This window comes from Poecilia reticulata, linkage group LG9, assembly GCF_000633615.1.
Source record: "Poecilia reticulata strain Guanapo linkage group LG9, Guppy_female_1.0+MT, whole genome shotgun sequence".
NCBI classification, from domain to species: Eukaryota; Metazoa; Chordata; class Actinopteri; order Cyprinodontiformes; family Poeciliidae; genus Poecilia; species Poecilia reticulata.
The window spans coordinates 30,608,071-30,627,204 of record NC_024339.1 but is presented as its reverse complement, the minus strand read 5'-3'; the positions used below and the strand labels follow the sequence as shown (position 1 = coordinate 30,627,204).

The following is a 19,134-nucleotide window of genomic DNA, read 5'->3' as shown; positions in this document are numbered from 1 at the left end:
AACAGAAAGTGACAGGATACAGAACTTGCAGCTGTACCTTTCAAAGTAAATTAGAAAACATGAACACATAACACAAAATAACTCAAAGACAAGTTCAGATGAAAACATATTCTAACAGCCGTTCACTAATTGATCTCACATCATACATCTGAAAATAGATTGGGTAAAGACATCTTCCGTGTTTTAGTTAAAAAACTGAAAACAACAAACTAAATGTGCGCTCTAACAAATAGAACAAATGTATCCAAATCAAATAACTGTTTTTATTGAAACTAAAGTGTTGTTGTGTTTGTATTAAAAAAATAAATAGTTACTGACTTCAGAGTGTGGCCATGGATTTGGCCATCACACTGTAAAATAAAAAGTGATAGAAGCACAAATGGGAAGTGCAGAAGCCACTACTGTTTCAAATCGATGTAGGAATACAAAGAGTTGGTCACTTTAAGGTAAAAACAAGAAGTAGCTTCCAGTCCAGGGGGGCCACAGCTGACTCTGTGGGCAGGCAACGCCCTCCAATGCCTGCCCATGCCGCTGGGCCCTGTATGCTATTATCAGTGCACCAAATGGTGACGTTTATGTTTGAGTTGTACATTGTCCCTTTTTAAATAATGTTCATAAAAAAAAAAAAACAGATTGTTTCTTGTTTTGTCATTTTTATAGGAGCTGAATCGTTCACGCCTTTCACCAAACAAGAAACTTCTGCATAAAGGGTTGCTGCAATTAATGAATCAACGGAAGTGGTTATGGATGGTAGTTTCCTGCTCAAAGCAGTCTACCATAGTCGACTGCGTCTGACTCGGCTGCTCTTAGAAGGAGGTGCTTATATAAATAAGAGTAATGAATATGGAGACACCCCCCTTATGGTAGCTTGTAAGACACAACACACAAATCCACAAAGTGTACCTAAGCCTAAGATGGTTCGGTAAGTTGTCTGGAAACTCTTCAATTTCTCAAATGTTTGAATGTTTGTTGACAAACATTTGTTCCCCAAAGGTATCTTCTAGAAAATGGTGCTGAGCCAAACATTCAAGACAAGACGGGGAAAACGGCTTTGATGCATTCGTGCCTTGAACAAGCTGACCCTGATGTTCTATCCCTTCTGCTGGACAGTGGAGCTGATCAAACTCTGGAAGATCATGTGGGACTATCAGCATTAGTTTATGCAGTGAATTCAGGAAACAGAAAAATTCTTAGTGTGCTTCTGGGTGCTTGTAAAGCAAAGGGGAAGGAGATTATCATTATCACTACCAGCAAAATGGCTTCTGAACCTCAACGTCCCACCCTCTTCTCTTTCGGAATGTCTCTTATACTTCAGTATGTAGTTGTAGATCTCCATGAGTCCCAGACTGAAACTCTTCCACATGGTTCCTCGGCTACTCCTTCTCTCCAAACCTGCTGCTCTCTTCTTGGTCCCATACTGATTATGAAACAGTGTTTTCATAGTCAGTGGTTGGCTCTTCAGCCCAACCACTGAGTCCTATATATATTCCTGACTTGGATAAACAACTTTATCCTTACAATGTACACACTGAACAGAGATCTAAGAGTCCCTCCTTGCTGCTCCAACAAAATCAAGCCTGTTCTTTGATAGAGGAACCAGCGGAAAATACTCTTGAGGAAAAGTCAGATTAAAAGCTCTTGGCATACAAAGAAGACCTCCAACTAAACAGTTGGAGGCACCACAGCACTGATGTTAAAGATGGAACAGGGTTCCCAAAGTCTCTAGACCACATATCAGGAAATGAGAATGCTGAGAGAAGACGGAGAAGCCTTGGCAGAAAGATGTCATATGATAGTTCTTTGCATGCCTTATCACACCCAAACCTGCATCAGGATAGCCTCCCTTTTTCCAGTGAATCCAGTGCAGTGGATGAAGATTCATCTGACTGTCTTAGGCAGCTGAATATCTCCAGTCTACAAAATGTAGTGAACCGCAGGAACATTGGGATGGATCACTGCAATTCCGACTCACAGTTGCTGCAAGTTGGCAGTTGTGGAAAAAATTCTCAAAAGTGGTGGAGGAGCTGCATCAGAAAGGCACAAACCGATGAACAGCAGACATTTTACTTTGTCTGAAACTAAGGATTCTTTGGAGAGTTTTGTTCCAAGGCGAGGTGCTGCTGGTCTCGAGAGAAGAGGCTCCAGAGCCCTATTTCTGGATCATATTGCCTACACTCGCCCTGGGTTCCTTCCTCCTTTGAATCCTCGTGCTCCTATTCCAGATATTGGGGCTAGCCCTAGCTTTTCCTCCAGTTCTAGTGTGGGGAATGGTGTTCTGACAGGGTCAAAGTCTGTTTTGCCCAGTGTACCTGCTTGTCCTCAGGATCTAAAAATTAAAAAAATGTTGTGGAGACACCACTCGATGCAAAGCGAACAAATAAAACAGCTTGTTGACCCCAGACAGTGCTAAAGGCATTAAAATCTCCACAACAAATTAGATTTCTTCCTAGATTTTTAAACATTTCCTCCATTTGATCTAAATTAAGTTTTTTACAGGGATTATAAAAATTTAGTATCCTAATATTTTCTTTGTTAACCCAGATTTCCACAGATATCCATTCTAAAGATGATCCTTTATCTACAAACCTATACTGAATTCCTTGCATAACAAATATTACACAACCTCCTCCACTTTCTTGCTCCCTATGCCTTCTAATGCCATCATATCCCGATATCACAAAGTCTAGTTCTGGTTTAAGCCATGTTTCCTGAACACAAATAATATCTGGTTTAATTTCTAAACAGTTTATATATCCTTTAAATTCTTGACCATTTGCTATTAGACTTCTTGCATTCCATTGCAAGATAATCATTACAGTCTTCCTCCACCTTGTTTTCCATCCATTTCAAGCCTTTTATTTATTAGTTCCCAAGATAAAACCTTCACGGCTAAAACATTTTCTGCACCTTTCACTATAATTTAAATTTTTTCTGTTTTACTTGATCAGTGCAGTTGATTACATATGCCATGAATAATATTAATTTATCCATTGTGATTTCCATTCCTGACTTTGAAATTTGGCTGGGCTCAGCACTTGTACTAGACATTACCTGTTGATTTTTCTGAACCGCTCTTTTCTCTTGGACACTTTTTGCTGCCTCTGCATAAGTGATGTTTTAATTGTTCTCAGCTGTTGAATTTCTGCTGCCTTTTTCCTTACCTCACAACCTCCATATGCTGCATTATGCTGACCACCACAGTTACAGCATTTCATTTGTACATCCATTCCACATTCATTATGTCGATGATCTCCTCCACATTTGGCACATCTTTGCTTCCCTTTACATATTGCTGCGATATGACCATATCTTTGGCATTTAAAACAGCGCAAAGGGGGAGGGACATATGGTCTCACAGAAAAACTCATGAATCCAATTTTAACCTTATCAGGAAGGACTTCACCTTGAAACTCCAGAAGAAATGATAGGTTCTCTATTTTTTCTCCATTCACATGCTTTAACAATCTTTTCCATCTCTGTACTTCTCCCCCCTGTATATTCTTTTTGAGTCTTTCTAAATCTTCCTCCAGCGGAATAACACACTGTGATACTCTATTTTCTCCAACTATTAGTTTCTCACTAACTACTTTTTTGCAAATGTTGTCAATCTGCATGSATTTATTCTTTTGTTCTTCAGATTTGCATTTTATCAACATGTTTCCATCTCGTAATGTTTTAACAAACTCCACCTCCCCTAGTTTCTTTTTTATCTCTCTTGAAACTTGTATCGGACTTATGTTAATGTTCATATCTTCCTTCTTAAATTTAAGAATTACCTTAAATTCTTCGTTGGTTACTTTCTTCCTGACCACTTCTGTTTTCTTCATGTGAGCTGCACTCTTCCAAACTTCGTTTACTATTCTGGCTACCAATTTCTCTATCCTCTTTCAAGACCTTGTCCTTACCTCTACCTCTTCCTACCGGAGTCCAGTCGTCAAAATCCATATCATCATACTCACCACCCCCATCTGCCTTAGTTGTCATCCTAATCCAGTCATAAACCAGTTTATGGCAACTGCCAAAATTTGCTTCCTTTCCGCCGTCTCAACTCGAAAGGCCGTCCTCTCTTCCTGACCAACCTAGAATCGTGGATCCGGAATAGAACTCGTCTCGGGCCGTTCTCCAGGACGGATCTTCAGTCAAGCGCTCCAAGCAGGAAGGAACCATTTAACGCAGATAGGGGGGTTCAGGGCCCCTAGAATCGTCATCACTTTTCACCCCTTTACCGCGCCCCTGGTCATACCAGCTTGGGTTTGTGGTACAAAATTTGTACTAAAGTCCCAGATTAAGAAATTTCCAACAAACAATCTTTGAAAATACAATATACACAAAAATAGATAATTAAATAAAAATAAATAAATTAATAATTAAGTGATTTAAATTATGTATACACATACGTGTGTGTGTGTGTGTGTGTGTGTGTGTGTGTGTGTGTGTGTGTGTGTGTAACTGTGGAGAAACTGCATTTGGTGCAGGTTGAGTTCAGCAGTCTGACGGCTGAAGGGAAGAAAGTGTTCCTCAGCCTGGTGGTTTTGCTCTGGATGCTCCTCAGCCTCCTGCCTGAGGGGAGCGGATGGAGTCTTTGTGCAGGATGGATGGAGTCCTTCATGCTGAGGAGCGACCTCCTCCTGCATCGTGCTGTATACAGATTCGAGGTGGAGGAAAGGCTGCTTCCCACAGTCCTCAGTGCAGCCTTGACCACCCTCTGCAGAGCCATCCTCTTAGCAGCAGTGCAGTTGCCATGCCACACGGTGATGCAGGTGCAGAGAACACTCTCCACCACACAGCGATAAAAGCTCCTCAAGACTGAGTTCCCAAGTCCAGCTCTCTGCAGCTTCCTGAGGAAGTAGTCACTGGTGGGCTTTCCTGACCAGACAGGAGGTGATGGTACTCCAGGTGAGGTACTCCATATGAGAGCAGTTGTGGAGACCACCTCCACAACTGCTCCCCGATGTACAGGGGCTGAAGAGGATTCTTGTCCCTTCTGAAATCCACCACCATCTCCTTGGTCTTCTTTACGCTGATGCAGAGGTTATTTTCTCTGCACCAGGTGTTCCACCGCTTCTCTGTATTTGGACTCATCAGTGTTCGTGATGCGTCCCACTACTGCTGTGTCGTCTGCAAACTTCACTATATGACAGTGTGAGTGCCTTGCCGAGCAGTCGTGTCATCAGAGTGAAAAGGAGGTGGCTTGGTGCGCAGCCCTGCAGGGAGCCAGTGCTGAGGGTGATGGAGGAGGAGACGGTGTTGTGGATCCTGACAATCTGAGGTCTGTTGGTCAGGAAGTCCAGAATCCAGTTCCCCAATGTGGAACTCAGTCCAAGAGGAGAGCTTCTGCACCAGGGATGATGGTGTTGAAAGCCGAGGAGAAATCCAGGAAGAGCAGACAGGAGTTCATGGGTGAGGGCTGTGTGGATCACCGATGAAATGGCGTCAGCAGCGGGGGATCTTTGTGATGGGGGTCCACAGTGACGTCGATGGAGTTCTTGATTTAGTTCATGACTAGCCTCTCAAAACACTTCATGACGACTGATGTTAAAGCTACAGGCCGGTAGTCATTCAGGCTCGTCACTGTGGAGCACTTGGGGACAGGATGATGGTGGCGGTCTTTAAACAGGTGGGCAGAGAAGACAGCGAAAATGAGGTGTTGAAGATGTCTACCAACACCTCAGACATCTGATATGCACAGCCCCTCATATGCATTACACCTCATTACACAAGTATATGAGGAGAGCATACTACCAAGTGAGAATAATGTATATTGTAGTTCTACATAAGGTACCTGGAGATCTTTATTTCCAACAGGCTGAAAAATGCAATAAAATTATATTTCATTACTGAAAGTAATCAAAAACGATCTCAAAATGAGAAAAACTACCACCATTTATTTCATGAGTGTCTGCAATTAAAATAGTTACTCTAAAATAAACCACATTTTATCCATGATCCCAGGTAATGTACTTCAAAGTTTGACAGAAGCATGTCAAGACTTTAAGGGACATTCAAATCTTCAAGCACAAGTTTTAAAAAAGTACAGTAGTCTTTTTATCTTGCAATAACATATGTGGACAAACCATCCATGTTAACAGAAGACACAAACCAGATAAATCTTTCAGCATCATTCAAAAATTCAAATGAGAATATATGCTCTCAGAAAAACATTATCTTCTCTGGTGACCTTCACATTCTGGCAGCCAGGCTCACTATGAGAAGGTTTGTTCAGCCAGATAAACTGACACTATTCAAAAAAGTTTTATTCACAAAAATAAAAAAAGTTTTACATAAACACTTTTACAGATGTCATCCATATTAGTAAAGTTTATTTGTACAGTACGTTTCAGCAACAGGAATTTCAAAGTGCATTACATGATAAAACATGACACAACGTTAACTGTAATGTGAATTTTACCCAACTCAGAACAAAAGAAAAAAAGAAAATACTGAGCAGATGTAGTGGGTGGGTTAGTGCTTACGAAAAACTTCAGCTTAGAATAAGATAAGAGCATCTTCATATCAATTATGGGAATGCAACCAGAATGAGCAGCAATAGTTCTTCCTCTGTGCTCTGGAAAACCTTTTCATTTTTAAATTTTAATGAAAAACACCCAGTTTTACCCCCAGGATCACACAACACCTTTTCCAGAGCAAAAAGGATTTGCTATGAAAAAAGACCGACAGATGTCCCTGTGCAACTAGTTTAATAATGCTTCTTTCTACAACAATCTAATGTTTTAGATTGCCCTTCAACACTACAGTGTTGTCCGTAATTTTTATTTCATATAATGTGAGCAATCTGTACAGAGCAGCAGGCAGTCTTGTTGTGAGGTTTAGGAAACGGCAGTTGGGCATCTTCAGTCATGACATCACCAAGAGTTCTGCTGTTTGAGAGTTCGGCAGGTCATAATAGATTCTGCTCACATCAAAACTTTTTCTGTATAGCTTTAAGTCCTGCGGAGCAAATTCATCATGTTGGCCTGTCCACACTGTGAGCGTGTACCTGTGCAGGAAAGACGGGTCTTAGCAACATCAGGTGAAGAGTAGCTGGCAAAGAATGAAGATGTTTAAGAAATTTTGTCGGACAAACTTCAGCCACTTTTTCTCCAACTCCTCAGAGCAGAACTCCAGCCTCTGGTTTCAGGCAGACAGCGACAGGTGTACCGGCCAGACTAACCACCAGCTTACCATGTTCTTTGTGTGTGTGTGTGTGTAGTCACCTGTCTGACTGTTGCAGCAGCCATGATAGCTGGGAGAAGGACAGAGCCAGCAGCGCAGCACGAACCGGGAAGGTGACAGGATGTTTCAGATCTCTGCTCTTCTCCTCCATGGCATGCACCATGTCCCAGCTGTAACCTGGACAATCCCAGGACAAACAACACCTTCTGATCTCCTGGCCAGACAGCTAATTGTGTTTCTAACATCTAATCAAAGCCATAATGAATGTTAAGCACACTAATGAAACAACAATTTAATGGATTTTCTACTTAACTAAGCTGTCATAACATCAACATGGCCTGCATGTTTTCCTGGAGTTTGTAATCCTCATTCTTTCCCTGTTAAATGTTGACCAGATCTCTTCCTTCAAGACAGAGAAAATAGTCTGCCAGTCAGGAAAAGATGGAAACATTTTGGAATAATGAACTACAGTGGGGAGAACAAATATTTGATACACTGTTCATTTTTCAGGTTTTCCCACTTGCACAGCATGTAGAAGACTGTAATTTTTATCATAGGTACTCTTCAACTGTGAGTGATGGAATCTAAAACAAAAATCCAGAAAAATACAATGTATGATTTTTAAATAATTAATTTCCATTTTATGTGAAATAAGTATTTGATCATCTACCAACCAGTAAGAATTTGGCTCTCACAGACATGTTGGTTCTTCTTTAAGAAGCCCTCCTGTTCTCCACTCATTACCTGTATTAACTGCACCTGTTTGAACTCGTTACCTGTATAAAAGACACCTGTCCACACACTCAATCAATYAGACTCCAGCATCTCCACAATGCCCAAGACCAGAGAGCTGTAAGGACATCAGGGATAAAATTGTAGACCTGCACAAGGCTGGGATGGGCTACAGGACAATAGGCAAGCAGCTTGGTGAGAAGGCAACAACAGTTGGTGCAATTATTAGAAAATGGAAGAAATACAAAATAACGGAAAATCTCTCTCGGTCTGGGGCGCCATGCAAGATCTCACCTCGTGGAGCATCATTGATCTTGAGGAAGGTGAGGAATGAGCCCAGAACTACACAGCAGGACCTGGTCAATGACCTGAATAAAGCTGGGACCACAGTCTCAAAGAAAACAATCAGTAACTCTCTACGCCGTCAAGGATTAAAATCCTGCAGTGCACGCAAGGAGCCCTTCCTCAAGCCAATGCATGTCAAAGCCCGTCTGATGTTTGCAAATGACCATCTGAACGATCCAGAGGAGGAATGGGAGAAGATCATGTGGTCTGATGAGACAAAAATAGAACTTTTTGGTTTAAACTCCACTCGTCATGTTTGGAGGAAGAAGAATGATGAGTACAACCCCAAGAACACCATCCCAACCGTGAAGCATGGCGGTGGAAACATCATTCTTTGGGGATGCTTTTCTGCAAAGGGTACAGGACGACTGCACCATATTGTGGGAAGGATGGATGGGGCCATGTATCGTGAGATTTTGGGCAACAACCTCCTTCCCTCAGTAAGAGCACTGAAGATGAGTCGTGGCTGGGTCTTCCAGCATGATAACGACCCAAAACACACAGCCAGGGCAACTAAAGAGTGGCTCCATAGGAAACATCTTAAGGTCCTGGAGTGGCCTAGCCAGTCTCCAGACCTGAATCCAATAGAAAATCTTTGGAGGGAGCTTAAAGTCCGTGTGGCCCAGCGACAGCCCCGAAACCTGAAGGCTCTGGAGGAGATCTGTATGGAGGAGTGGGCCAAAATCCCTGCTGCAGTGTGTGCAAACCTGGTCAAGAACTACAGGAAACGTCTGATTTCTGTAATTGCAAACAAAGGTTTCTGTACCAAATATTAAGTTTCTTTTTTCTGGTGTATCAAATACTTATTTCACACAGTAAAATGGAAATTAATTATTTAAAAATCATTTTTCTGGATTTTTGTTTTAGATTCCATCACTCACAGTTGAAGAGTACCTATGATAAAAATTACAGTCATCTACAAGCTTTGCAAGTGGGAAAACCTGAAAAATCAACAGTGTATCAAATACTTGTTCTCCCCACTGTACATCAGACAGTTAAATCCAAATTTCAATCAGGTGCCAGTACAGGCCTTAAACTTGCTGTACAATGGGACAATAAACATTGTGGTATCTCTGATATCAGCTCAAATATCTCCTCCTTGTAGCTTTGCTAATCTAGTTTAAACAAAGCTTCCATTTAGTTTCTGTTAATAAAAAGGTGGTTGAACTCATCTTAACAGTTACTTCCTGACAACAGTGTACCCATCATACTTCTGTTTCAAACCTCTTTCAATTTCCTGGCTTAAGCTTCTCTTTCAGTGTTTAGTTTTATAATATCCTTAACAAATCTGTACTTTATTAGATTAAATGCAGATAATTTAAATCACAGGCTGTGATAACATCTTCATTTCACAAAAGTCATGATAAAAAAAGCAGAATTTTAATACCATGAAGATCATCTTAACAAAACCCAGTTGGGTCCAGTTTAAAATCCAGAACCAAACAGATGTGGAAGGCGCAAAAGCCATAAAATGACATTTTTAGAATGAGTGTGTTTATCTGTATCATTCTGTTGCCACAATGAATAGGAATCAATAAGATAATTTAGATATAGCGACTATAAAATTTTATGTTTTGCTACAGTTTCATGTTGTTTCTTGGTAGCACTCATTTAAAGTTCACCATGACTGCTTTCATTTTCACTTATAGTAATGTCTTTTTTTCCCCTTCACATCTACAGTGTTCATTTATCTTATGGTTTCTATTTATAATAAGGAAAGTCCACCAGAACACCAAACTCAGCACAGTAGAAAACTGTTTTTACCTTCTTATAGGCAGTGATGGCAGAGTTACTTTGAAAAAGTAACTTTAATCGGATTACTGATTACTCCTTGAAAAAGTAACTTAGATTACTGACTACTTGATTTGGAAAGTAACTGAGTTACATTAAAAGTATCTTTTTTTAGTTATTTTCAGCAGCTGGTGACAACGCTCTGCCACCTGTGAAAATTACTTTGAGCTTTGCCAAAACTTAATTGCAAGCTATTTTAGAGTAGTAAAATCAACAATGTATTTCCACTTATAAGGTTGAACTGAAGAGGAGATTGTTTAATGGTGATGACACTACAAAAAAAGTTTGTAACTTGTGTGTTCCACTGTTGTCTGGAAAACTATAGGATTTTAAAGCCTCCACCCCTCGTGCCCCAGCCTCCAGGTTCTGCGTTACGACCCTGCGTTTGTTGTCGGAGCACAGTGCACAGAGCTCCTGCTGCCGCTCCACAACTCAGATATCCTTCTCCACAGATTTGTGACACTTATCTTAATATTAATTAGCATAATGGTGTTTAGTTGCACAACTTTATGGACACGTCCATTAGTGGCTGTTTTTATGTTTATTGCGCTGTTCATATTACCATATTTTCCGGACTATAAGGCGCACTCTCAATTATGGCGTACATTTCTGTATTTAACCCATACATAAACCGCACCCAATTATAAGACGTATGCTAAAACATACAGTCAACAAAAAACAAGGTAATGGAAAATTACTTTGAGCAGTAAGTTTAGTTGAACTTTATTCGACTATGTAACAATACACTCACGTTATTTTTTTATTCTTCTTCCACAAATTCATCAAAGTCATCCGTTTCTGTATCTGAATTGAACAGCTGGGCAATTTCGCCACCAAACATGCCAGGTTTCCTCTCATCATTGTCGGAGTCTGATTCGTTGCCAAGTGGCTGTTCAGCAATGTTGCCGGCTTTCGTGAAAGCTCGGACAACAGTTAAGACAGATAAATTAGCCCAGACATCCACAATCCATTCACATATGGTGGCGTAACTCGCCCGGTGCTGCCTCCCCGTCTTAGTAAACATGTGTTAGAAGTCTGTCATCCATCACCCCCAAGCCGCTCGCAACTTCTTTTTGAACGCCCTTTTTACACCAATGTCCAGTGGTTGGAGTTCTTCTGTTAATCTTCCCGGAATGACGGCTAGCTCTGAATTAGTTTGCTTCACTAGGGTTAGGGTTTGCTTCACCTACGTCCAATGCGTTAGTGGACGTCAGTTACTTTGTAACACATTATTGCATTGGCGTAACTTCCCGAAGGACTGATGTGGACATGTCCCCACCAATATTTCCTTCTCCTTTTTTTCTTTATGTACCTGCAGCTATGTGAGGACAGTAACTCAGCAGCAGCTGCRCGCAGTCTGTAAAACGTAAATGGCAAGTCCGCTCATGTCCCGTGTCACAGCTGTGATCTAGTGGATTGGACATCGAGACCTGCAGTGTGCCACGTGCACTATTGTTTTACATTGAATCAGGAATATCAGGGGGGGAGAAATGACACAATCAAGCAAAGAATCTGAAAAAGGGACGAATTGTTTTGATATTAATTGTCAACACTATGACAGCAAGATAACAAGGTCCAAGGGGATCACAATTCACCGGTCAGTAAAAAGTTTTAATTAAAATATCAATAAAGTGGTTAGATATGCTAGCTTAACTTTTATCACTTTAACATGTACTCTTGCTGCGCAGCTCGGAATATTTCGTTTCAATTAACATAGCGGTTCTCAACGTGGGCGGTACCGCCTCCCGGGGGGCGTTCAGAGGACGGCAGGGGGCGCTGGTGGAAATTTTTGCAAAAGGGGGGTCTGCGATTCCTTTTGGGGGCGTTTGGTCAAAGGTAAACTTTACACCTTATATGCACAACAATACCAGTTTAGACTTTGAGCAACTTGGTAAAACTGTAATGTGTAACATTAAATCATGCTTGGCTGCAACTGTATTGATGGCAGCTCTTCTTCTATTCAGTGTTTGTAGCTTCTTGGCGCAGCTCCGTTCTCCTGCTACTAGCTGTGATTCACTTTGTCTGGTATGTTTGTACATATGTTTAGGCAGTTCTGTGATCATGTCAAAACAGCAACTTATATCAAAAAGTGTTTTACTTCCGTTTGAAAGCTGACCGCTTCCATGGAAGGACAACAGAAAATCGCTCTTATGTAATTACTAAAATCATGATACCCTCACTTTGTATCCCTTTGAAAAATGAACTCATTTAAATAAAGAAATCCCTCCACGGGTGATACCACAATAGAGAGCATTCATTTTATAGCGTTAACACGGTGCTGTAAGTGGTCCGGTATGAAACGGGGGTGATGGAACAACACAGCACTTTTAAATTTCAATAATCAAAATACCGAAATTGTTTCCGTTGTTTTAAAAGGTTTATGTCAGTCTGCCTTTTCTCCATTGATATGCTTCCCGACCGCCCTGTATGGAGTAAGATTTGTTTCACAATTATTCATTCAAAAAAGAAATCATGTCAAACAAAAAAACTAGTATTCAATCAAAAAAAAAAAAATTCAAACAAAAATAATCTTAAAAACTTTTCAATCATAAAATTTATTTTTTACAAAACAAAAGTGTTTTTAAAGTTATATTAGAATGGGGAATTAAGAGAACACCAATTTAATTTAATATAACACAGCAAAAGGCATATTACATCTAATTCGGAATAAAACTAAGTCCAAGACACATACACACCAAATAATAAAAACACAGAAATTATGTGAATATCTTCCTTCGGCCTGTGACCTACCAGCTTAGTTTTACATTTTACATCTGGAAGAAAATATACTATACTTAAGAGTTACATTGCCTCCCCTCATCGACAACACTGATTATGTGCTTGGTAAATCATCTGCACAGTCACTTGACGTGTGGTGCAGATTAACGTGGACCTAATAACATTGGTGCAACGATCCACTGTTTTCCCATTTTAGCTTCAATGCTAGTTAATACACACACCCACACACACACGGAGGATTACGCAACAGTTTTTAATACATATTTTCTCCAGATACACTTGGTATTTTCCACGCTTAATGCAACTTGACAGAGGTTCGCTGGTTAACGAATTCAACATAAAGACTGGCGAATATTACACAAGCCTAGTTTATAAACTTTACCTAGTGCTAACATTAGCTAGCACAATATGCTACCGGGGATCGCAGCAGACAAAATATGTGACTGTAGTCATAAGTTGTGTAAGATTTCTTCTTTGAAACAGGGTGGACACTTTAGTAGCTGCTAAACGGTCTAATTTTGTGAAGATGTCCCGTCACCGAAGCCCTGCAGTTTGGGACAGAGTTCTGATATCTCCGGGAGTCATCCGCTTTAGGGGGCGTTTACACAACAACAATCCAACAAAAACGGAAGTTTTGTTCCGTTTTTGTTGGATCGTTTACACGAAAACGTTCTAATTAYGATCTGTGTTTACACAGTAACGGTACACATTGAAAACGTGTAATGCTCTCGCTGCTCCTAGTTGGTGCTAGGTTCTTTGAAACTGAGTGCGCATGTGTTACAAAAAAGTTGTACTTGAAGACGTGGATTTGCGTTTCCCCATCAGGTACCGTTCTCCCATAGATTGGGAGAAAACATGCATTGTGTGCGTCTGATTAGGGCGCATGCAGTTGGAAAAAGTGGGATAACTTTGCTGAAACACCTTGTTTGAGCTTTCACGGTGTCTGTAGCGGCCCCGGACTGGAAGCTGTTTATTGTTTTTAACTTGGAATGGCCAACAGTCTGTTATTCCTATATCAATTTGATACAATAGGAGCTCCCGCACATCCCATGTCTGTGTCCTCCGTTATCTTTTTCAGCAGTTAAAACAGTTTAATCCGTTGCTAACAAGTCGTAACCTGTTTTTCCAAGCTGCTTTCAAATGCCACATGAAAGCTGAGACGCTCGCGCTGGGTTTACACCTGTGAGGCAGCAAAGGAGCTGCTGCTGCATAGGTGTGTGCTGGAATCATGGCAGCAAACCAGCAAAACGTAAATAACTTTGCACAGTTTTTTCCCCAAACTAACCGACTGAGTTGAGTAAAGCTGTTGGATGCAGGTAATGATAGCTGTAATATCAATACAGCACGTTAAGCTTGTTAACAAGTAGCTTGTACTGATGTTGTCTATGATGTTGTCTATGATGTTGTCTATGTTCAGCTACGTAGACTCATTTTGCCCCCCAAAATAAGTCGGTGCCCCCTGTTAAACTCGTCTGGAGCCAGGGCTGGTCCGTAGTTCTCTAGATAAGAGCGCTGAACAAGCAGCCGTGTATTTTGCCACCTGGGCGGAGCGGAGCGGTGAAGAGACGCTGAGGGAACCRAATCTGATGGGGAAACAGTAACACCAGCATTGTGAGTAGTTTCTTCTTCTTCTGTGGATTGTAGGAAGCAGCTATTTTTTGCGCAATACTATGCATGAGCTGGGGATTCTCTGGAAGAAAAGATCCGTTTTCTCCGTTTACACAACAACTTAAAACGGTACGTTTCAGAAACATCGCACTCTGGAACCAGTTTTCAATCAGAGAAAACATTCCGTGGTTTCGTGTAAATGCGCACTACAACCGCAACAAAACTTCCGTTTTCCCCCGAAATCGTTGTTGTGTAAACGGGGCCTTAGTCAGCGCTAACCAATCTTACATTGCTCGTCCGTAAGCCCCGCCCAGAATGTTCATGTAAGATTTGCAAGCAAATAAAGTTGTATAATCAAGAAAACGAGTTCAACTAAAACAGGAGCTTCAAAAAAAAATTAGACTGAACCAAAAAGCAGGAGTTTCAAATAAAAATTTGTGATTTCAATTAAAAAATAAAACTCTTTAAAAAAGATTTTGTTTTGTAAAAAATTATTTTTATGATTAAAACGTTACGATTTTTTTTTTTTGTTTGAATTATTTATTTTTTTTGGATTGAATAATTGTGAAACAAATCTAACTCCATAGCCCTGCACCTTAGCGGGTTAAAAAAAAAAACAACGCGCACATTGCGCAAAACTCTGAAACAGGAGAAGCGGGACATAAAACGGAGCGACGAACTAGATGTGAATTATGGCATAAAAACAGAGAATCTGACGCTGAACAGTGAAAAATCAACACATGATGTGAAACACATGATGATTAGGTGGAGCAACAGGTGAGTAAAGATTACTGATGGTGAGCGTGGAAAGAAACTAAAGTGGACATAGCAATAAAAGGAAACGCTGGCTGGCTGGCTGGAAAAAGGTTGAGAAACACTGAATTAACACGAAAATAAGGCGACCTACATTTTCTGACAGATAGGAGAGCAGGTGTTTAAATTTGCTAATTTAACCACCATGAGTGTTCCTTCGTAATGATCGCAAAATGAGAATTCAAAATCATAAACCTGCAACAAACAGAATGTTCTGCTTGGTGTTTTAACATACTTTTTTGCTTGGGAAATGTTTCTGTGGGGTTTTTTTTAAAGTTTTATTTCCTGATGCACTTGAACGTAATCTTTACTCTGCGCTCCCAGGGCTGTTTATTGGTTGCCATGGCAATAAACTCTGCGCGTGACATTTAAGCTGACCGACTGAGAGAAAAATAATACAACCACCCGTTTTTCTACATTTTTCCCCTGGACAAATTGCATCGTTTGTTCGTAGAACGTGGCGATATTCAGAGCAATCATCAAATAGAAATATTTCATAAAGCATAGAGGAGCCAAAGTTTGTTAAATGTTAAACCATGACTCCTACAACAACAATTAAGTAAAATGTAATTATTGGCCAATATAAAAGAGAAATTTGCTTTGCTCTCTTGTATCTTTACAGAACTGACAGAAACCCAACTATGTGTAGATTTACAAGCAGATAATATAAATAAATGTTTTCGCCTCTTTATTATTTGCTATATTAAAGCAAATATATTCAGCAAATACACACTCATTCTGTGAATTAGAATACTACCGAAAAGTTCCTTTGTAATTCCATCACCAAGTGAAAGACATTATATAGATTACTTATATTCCATTTTAACATGTTTACATTTCGCAGTATGTTTAATAGGTTATTTTTGAAAGTTACTATTAATCTGACAGGCCTGATCAGGTCATATATACTAATTTTAGCATTATTCTTAGCAGTAAAAAAGAAAAGGCCTTCCAGTAACTGGGTGCATGACCTCCCCCTCCCATCAACTTGCAACACAAAGTTACACCCTTGCGTTACTGACATCACTGCTCATAGGCAACACCTAAACAGAATCATGTTTGACCTTTAATAACCCTGTACCTGCCATACCTGATATGATTTCCATTTTCATACTGTCCCAGAAATATTGTATTGCATGATCAGAATGACCTTTCTTTTAGTTTGCATGTAAACACAGACAGAGACACACAGTGTCCTACTGACTTCACCTGGGTTATTAGTTCCCACAGTCCATCCTGTTGTCCAGCCAAGAGACAGCACAGTCTGAGCAGGAAGACCTGAGACAAGAGAGAGGAAAGCCTGGAAGTCCACAGGTGCAGTCCGTCCATTGGGTCCACTGAGGACGTCTGCATTGATCCACAGTGGACGGTCTGGCTCAGCCAGCAGGTCCTCCAGCAGAGCCAGGGATGGAGACACAGCCTCCAAGCTGGATGGAGGCAGTCCTCAGGATTAGCATCACACACATACACATGCACACGCACAATATTGAGGAGAACTCAAGGAAAACAGCTCTCACCTCTTAAAGTCCAGTTTTATTCCTTTGCTGTTCATTTTGACTTTCTCTAGCCACTCTTTCAGTGTGATGTCACTATCTGTGTCAGGTGGGTGAGCCATGATTGGCTCCATGGGATCATGAGCTCTCATGATGACATCAGCTTCAATCATATGAGAGGGACCTGAGGATACAATCATAGCCCACATCACTTCATCCATTATCACACTCGTCATGCTTATCCTTTCAGAGTCACCAGGGGGCTGGTGCCCATCTCCAGCTGACTCACACACTCCTAAGAAGAATTTAGAGAGACCAATTAATCTGACAGTCATGTTTTTGGGCTGTGGGAAGAAGCCAGAGTACCTGTAGAGAACCCACGCATGCACAGGGAGAACATACAAACTCCACACAGAAAGACTCATGTTGGCACTGTACCCTCAAACTGCTGCAAGGCAACAGTGCTACCAAGGCCACTGTGCAGCCCACAGAACTTCAGTTTGAACCTTTACCAATAATTGAATCAGGATTGCCTTTTATAGCCAATAAGAGAGATAGGTTTCCATCTCTAACGTGAGGTTATTAAGGTCATGGGTGTCTAGAAAACATAAAAACCTGGATGACTTTAACTTTCTGCTGTTAAACTTGGTGTAATCACTGGCCTGGCCTGTAGATCCAGGCCAGTGATTATAACATTCTCTCTTTCGATTAGTGATCAGAGAGAAAAGTCTTGTTTTCTTCCAGAACCAGTGACTGGGCTGTTTGTACATTCTCCCTGTCTCTTGACAGTCCCAGTAGTTCATGCTGGCCGGTGTTCTGTCAGATCAGCATACGTTGTCAGATAGTCATACGCTTAGCTCAGACATCCATACGCTGTCATTACCATATGATTTTATTTAATAAGCAACATAGAATCATGACACTATGTTATTAACAGTTATATAGCATCCTGATTTAGGGGTTAAGTAGGTTAATGAGTTTTACACGGGCGTGTGTTGTAGTTGACTGCAGCTGCAGCTAGACCCTGCTTTAAATACACGTTGAAACCACGACAACGCATGTATATCTATCTAGTTATCATATTATAAACAATTTATGGGTTATTTTCGTCATAACTTGTTGCGTATGCTGAACTGACAACTGCACTGACGGTCGGACTTCTTAATGCGCATACGCGGGCATGCGCACTCACTGCATGTGAGGCGCTACGAAGCTAAATTGTATTTGTGAATCGAGCATGATGTAGACGTACCGCTGAGAGCCTGAGCAAGCGCGTTCCTGCTGTTCACTGCGTGCGACCACTTGAGCTGGACAGCGTCGCTTCCTGTAAGCAGGCTGCGGCTCCTGAAGTACTGTAGTGTTTTGTCCCACATCGTTCCTGCAGAGATATCAACATTCTTCGTCAGTAAAGTGTCACTGCGCTGTTGATAGACTCATTGGAGACTGAAGAATACCTGTCTGAGGGCCCCTAGACTTCAACTGCTTCTCAGCTCTCTCACTGTTTGAATTATGCAACACACAAACCGCTAAACAGACGATTAAAAACAAAGACAAACCGAGAAGGTAAAAGAAAAACGAGATGTCAGTCTTTCTAGACCGTTTCCAAAATGAAGACATTAAGAGAAGAAGAAGAAGAAGAAGGAGAAGAAGAAGAAGTCACTTTCTTCTTTGCGGCTGTGTACACCCCGCTAGTGTAATACCGCCACCTTCTGTTATGTTTTGGCTTTATAGCAGCATGCACACACACCAAAAACACCCCCTCTGTCCCTACATATATGACACGCAGTGGCTCAAAAAGTGGGTATGCAGCGCATGCAACGCAGGGGCGCAGCACCAGAGGGGGCGTCAAAACCCCGTCTGGAGGGGGCGGCGCGCCGATTATGTTTTCCCTTACACTTCAGCGCGCCTTATGCCTCACCTAACGAGTTAAATGTAGCGCATTTTACCCTTCACTTATATTCTTCTCGGGGGCAAGGGGATGGGGTAGAGCGAGCGTATATTTACTACACTCCTTCCCCCTGACGTACTAATGTGTAGTTACGCCCCTGATGACACGTCACATAAAAAGTTCTCCTTTATTGTGCTAGGCTGCTGCAAGATAACTGACCAACCTTCCCCAGTCTTCTGCCTGTACTTTACAAAAGGTACATATCAAAAAAATTTAAATAAAAAAATGTTGGAAAAAAATCTATATTTGTGGCTGCTTTAACTTTTGAAAGTTAACATTACATATAGACTCATAAAGTTAGGATTAGCTTATATTTTTAACTTTTGTGACTATGGCTTGATGGGGATAATTTATTTTTCAGACATAGTGTCATTTTGATATGTCACCTTCAGTTGTTTAGTCAAAGAACGAAATTTGATTTTGTAATTTGACAACTTGAAATTGGGCTTCTGTCTCTTTAAGAAGCCCCTATTTTTCCGACACACCTTCAGC

At 41.0% G+C, this 19,134-nt stretch overlaps 2 protein-coding genes across 2 annotated transcripts; one reads left to right on the top strand and one right to left on the bottom strand.

Moving 5' to 3' along the window:
* The first annotated feature begins 332 nt into the window (after positions 1–332).
* ankrd34bb (ankyrin repeat domain 34Bb) lies at positions 333–2,410 on the top strand. Its single transcript, XM_008419309.1, is given in 10 exon segments — positions 333–352; positions 710–922; positions 994–1,266; positions 1,268–1,300; positions 1,302–1,334; positions 1,336–1,447; positions 1,450–1,618; positions 1,621–1,673; positions 1,675–1,995; positions 1,997–2,410. Coding segments are annotated over 10 exon segments (1,641 nt in total).
* Positions 2,411–5,859: 3,449 nt separating this feature from the next.
* On the bottom strand, positions 5,860–18,426 carry fam151b (family with sequence similarity 151 member B). Its single transcript, XM_008419289.2, has 6 exons — positions 18,149–18,426; positions 17,947–18,072; positions 16,719–16,878; positions 16,411–16,628; positions 7,215–7,350; positions 5,860–6,997 (listed from the first exon to the last, which is right to left on the bottom strand). Exons 1-6 carry the CDS (start codon positions 18,309–18,311, stop codon positions 6,856–6,858), a joined length of 945 nt encoding a protein of 314 aa, XP_008417511.1. The 5' UTR covers positions 18,312–18,426; the 3' UTR covers positions 5,860–6,855.
* Positions 18,427–19,134: the final 708 nt, after the last annotated feature.

Excerpts from the sequence above, each read along its gene's own strand:
- fam151b (XM_008419289.2), bottom strand. The coding sequence starts at position 18,311 with ATGTCTTCATTTTGGAAACGGTCTAGAAAGACTGACATCTCGTTTTTC. Across the intron at positions 16,879-17,946 it reads GCTTGCTCAGGCTCTCAGCG|GTCCCTCTCATATGATTGAA; the intron begins GTACGTCTACAT and ends TTGTATCCTCAG. Across the intron at positions 16,629-16,718 it reads ATAAAACTGGACTTTAAGAG|CTTGGAGGCTGTGTCTCCAT; the intron begins GTGAGAGCTGTT and ends GCCTCCATCCAG.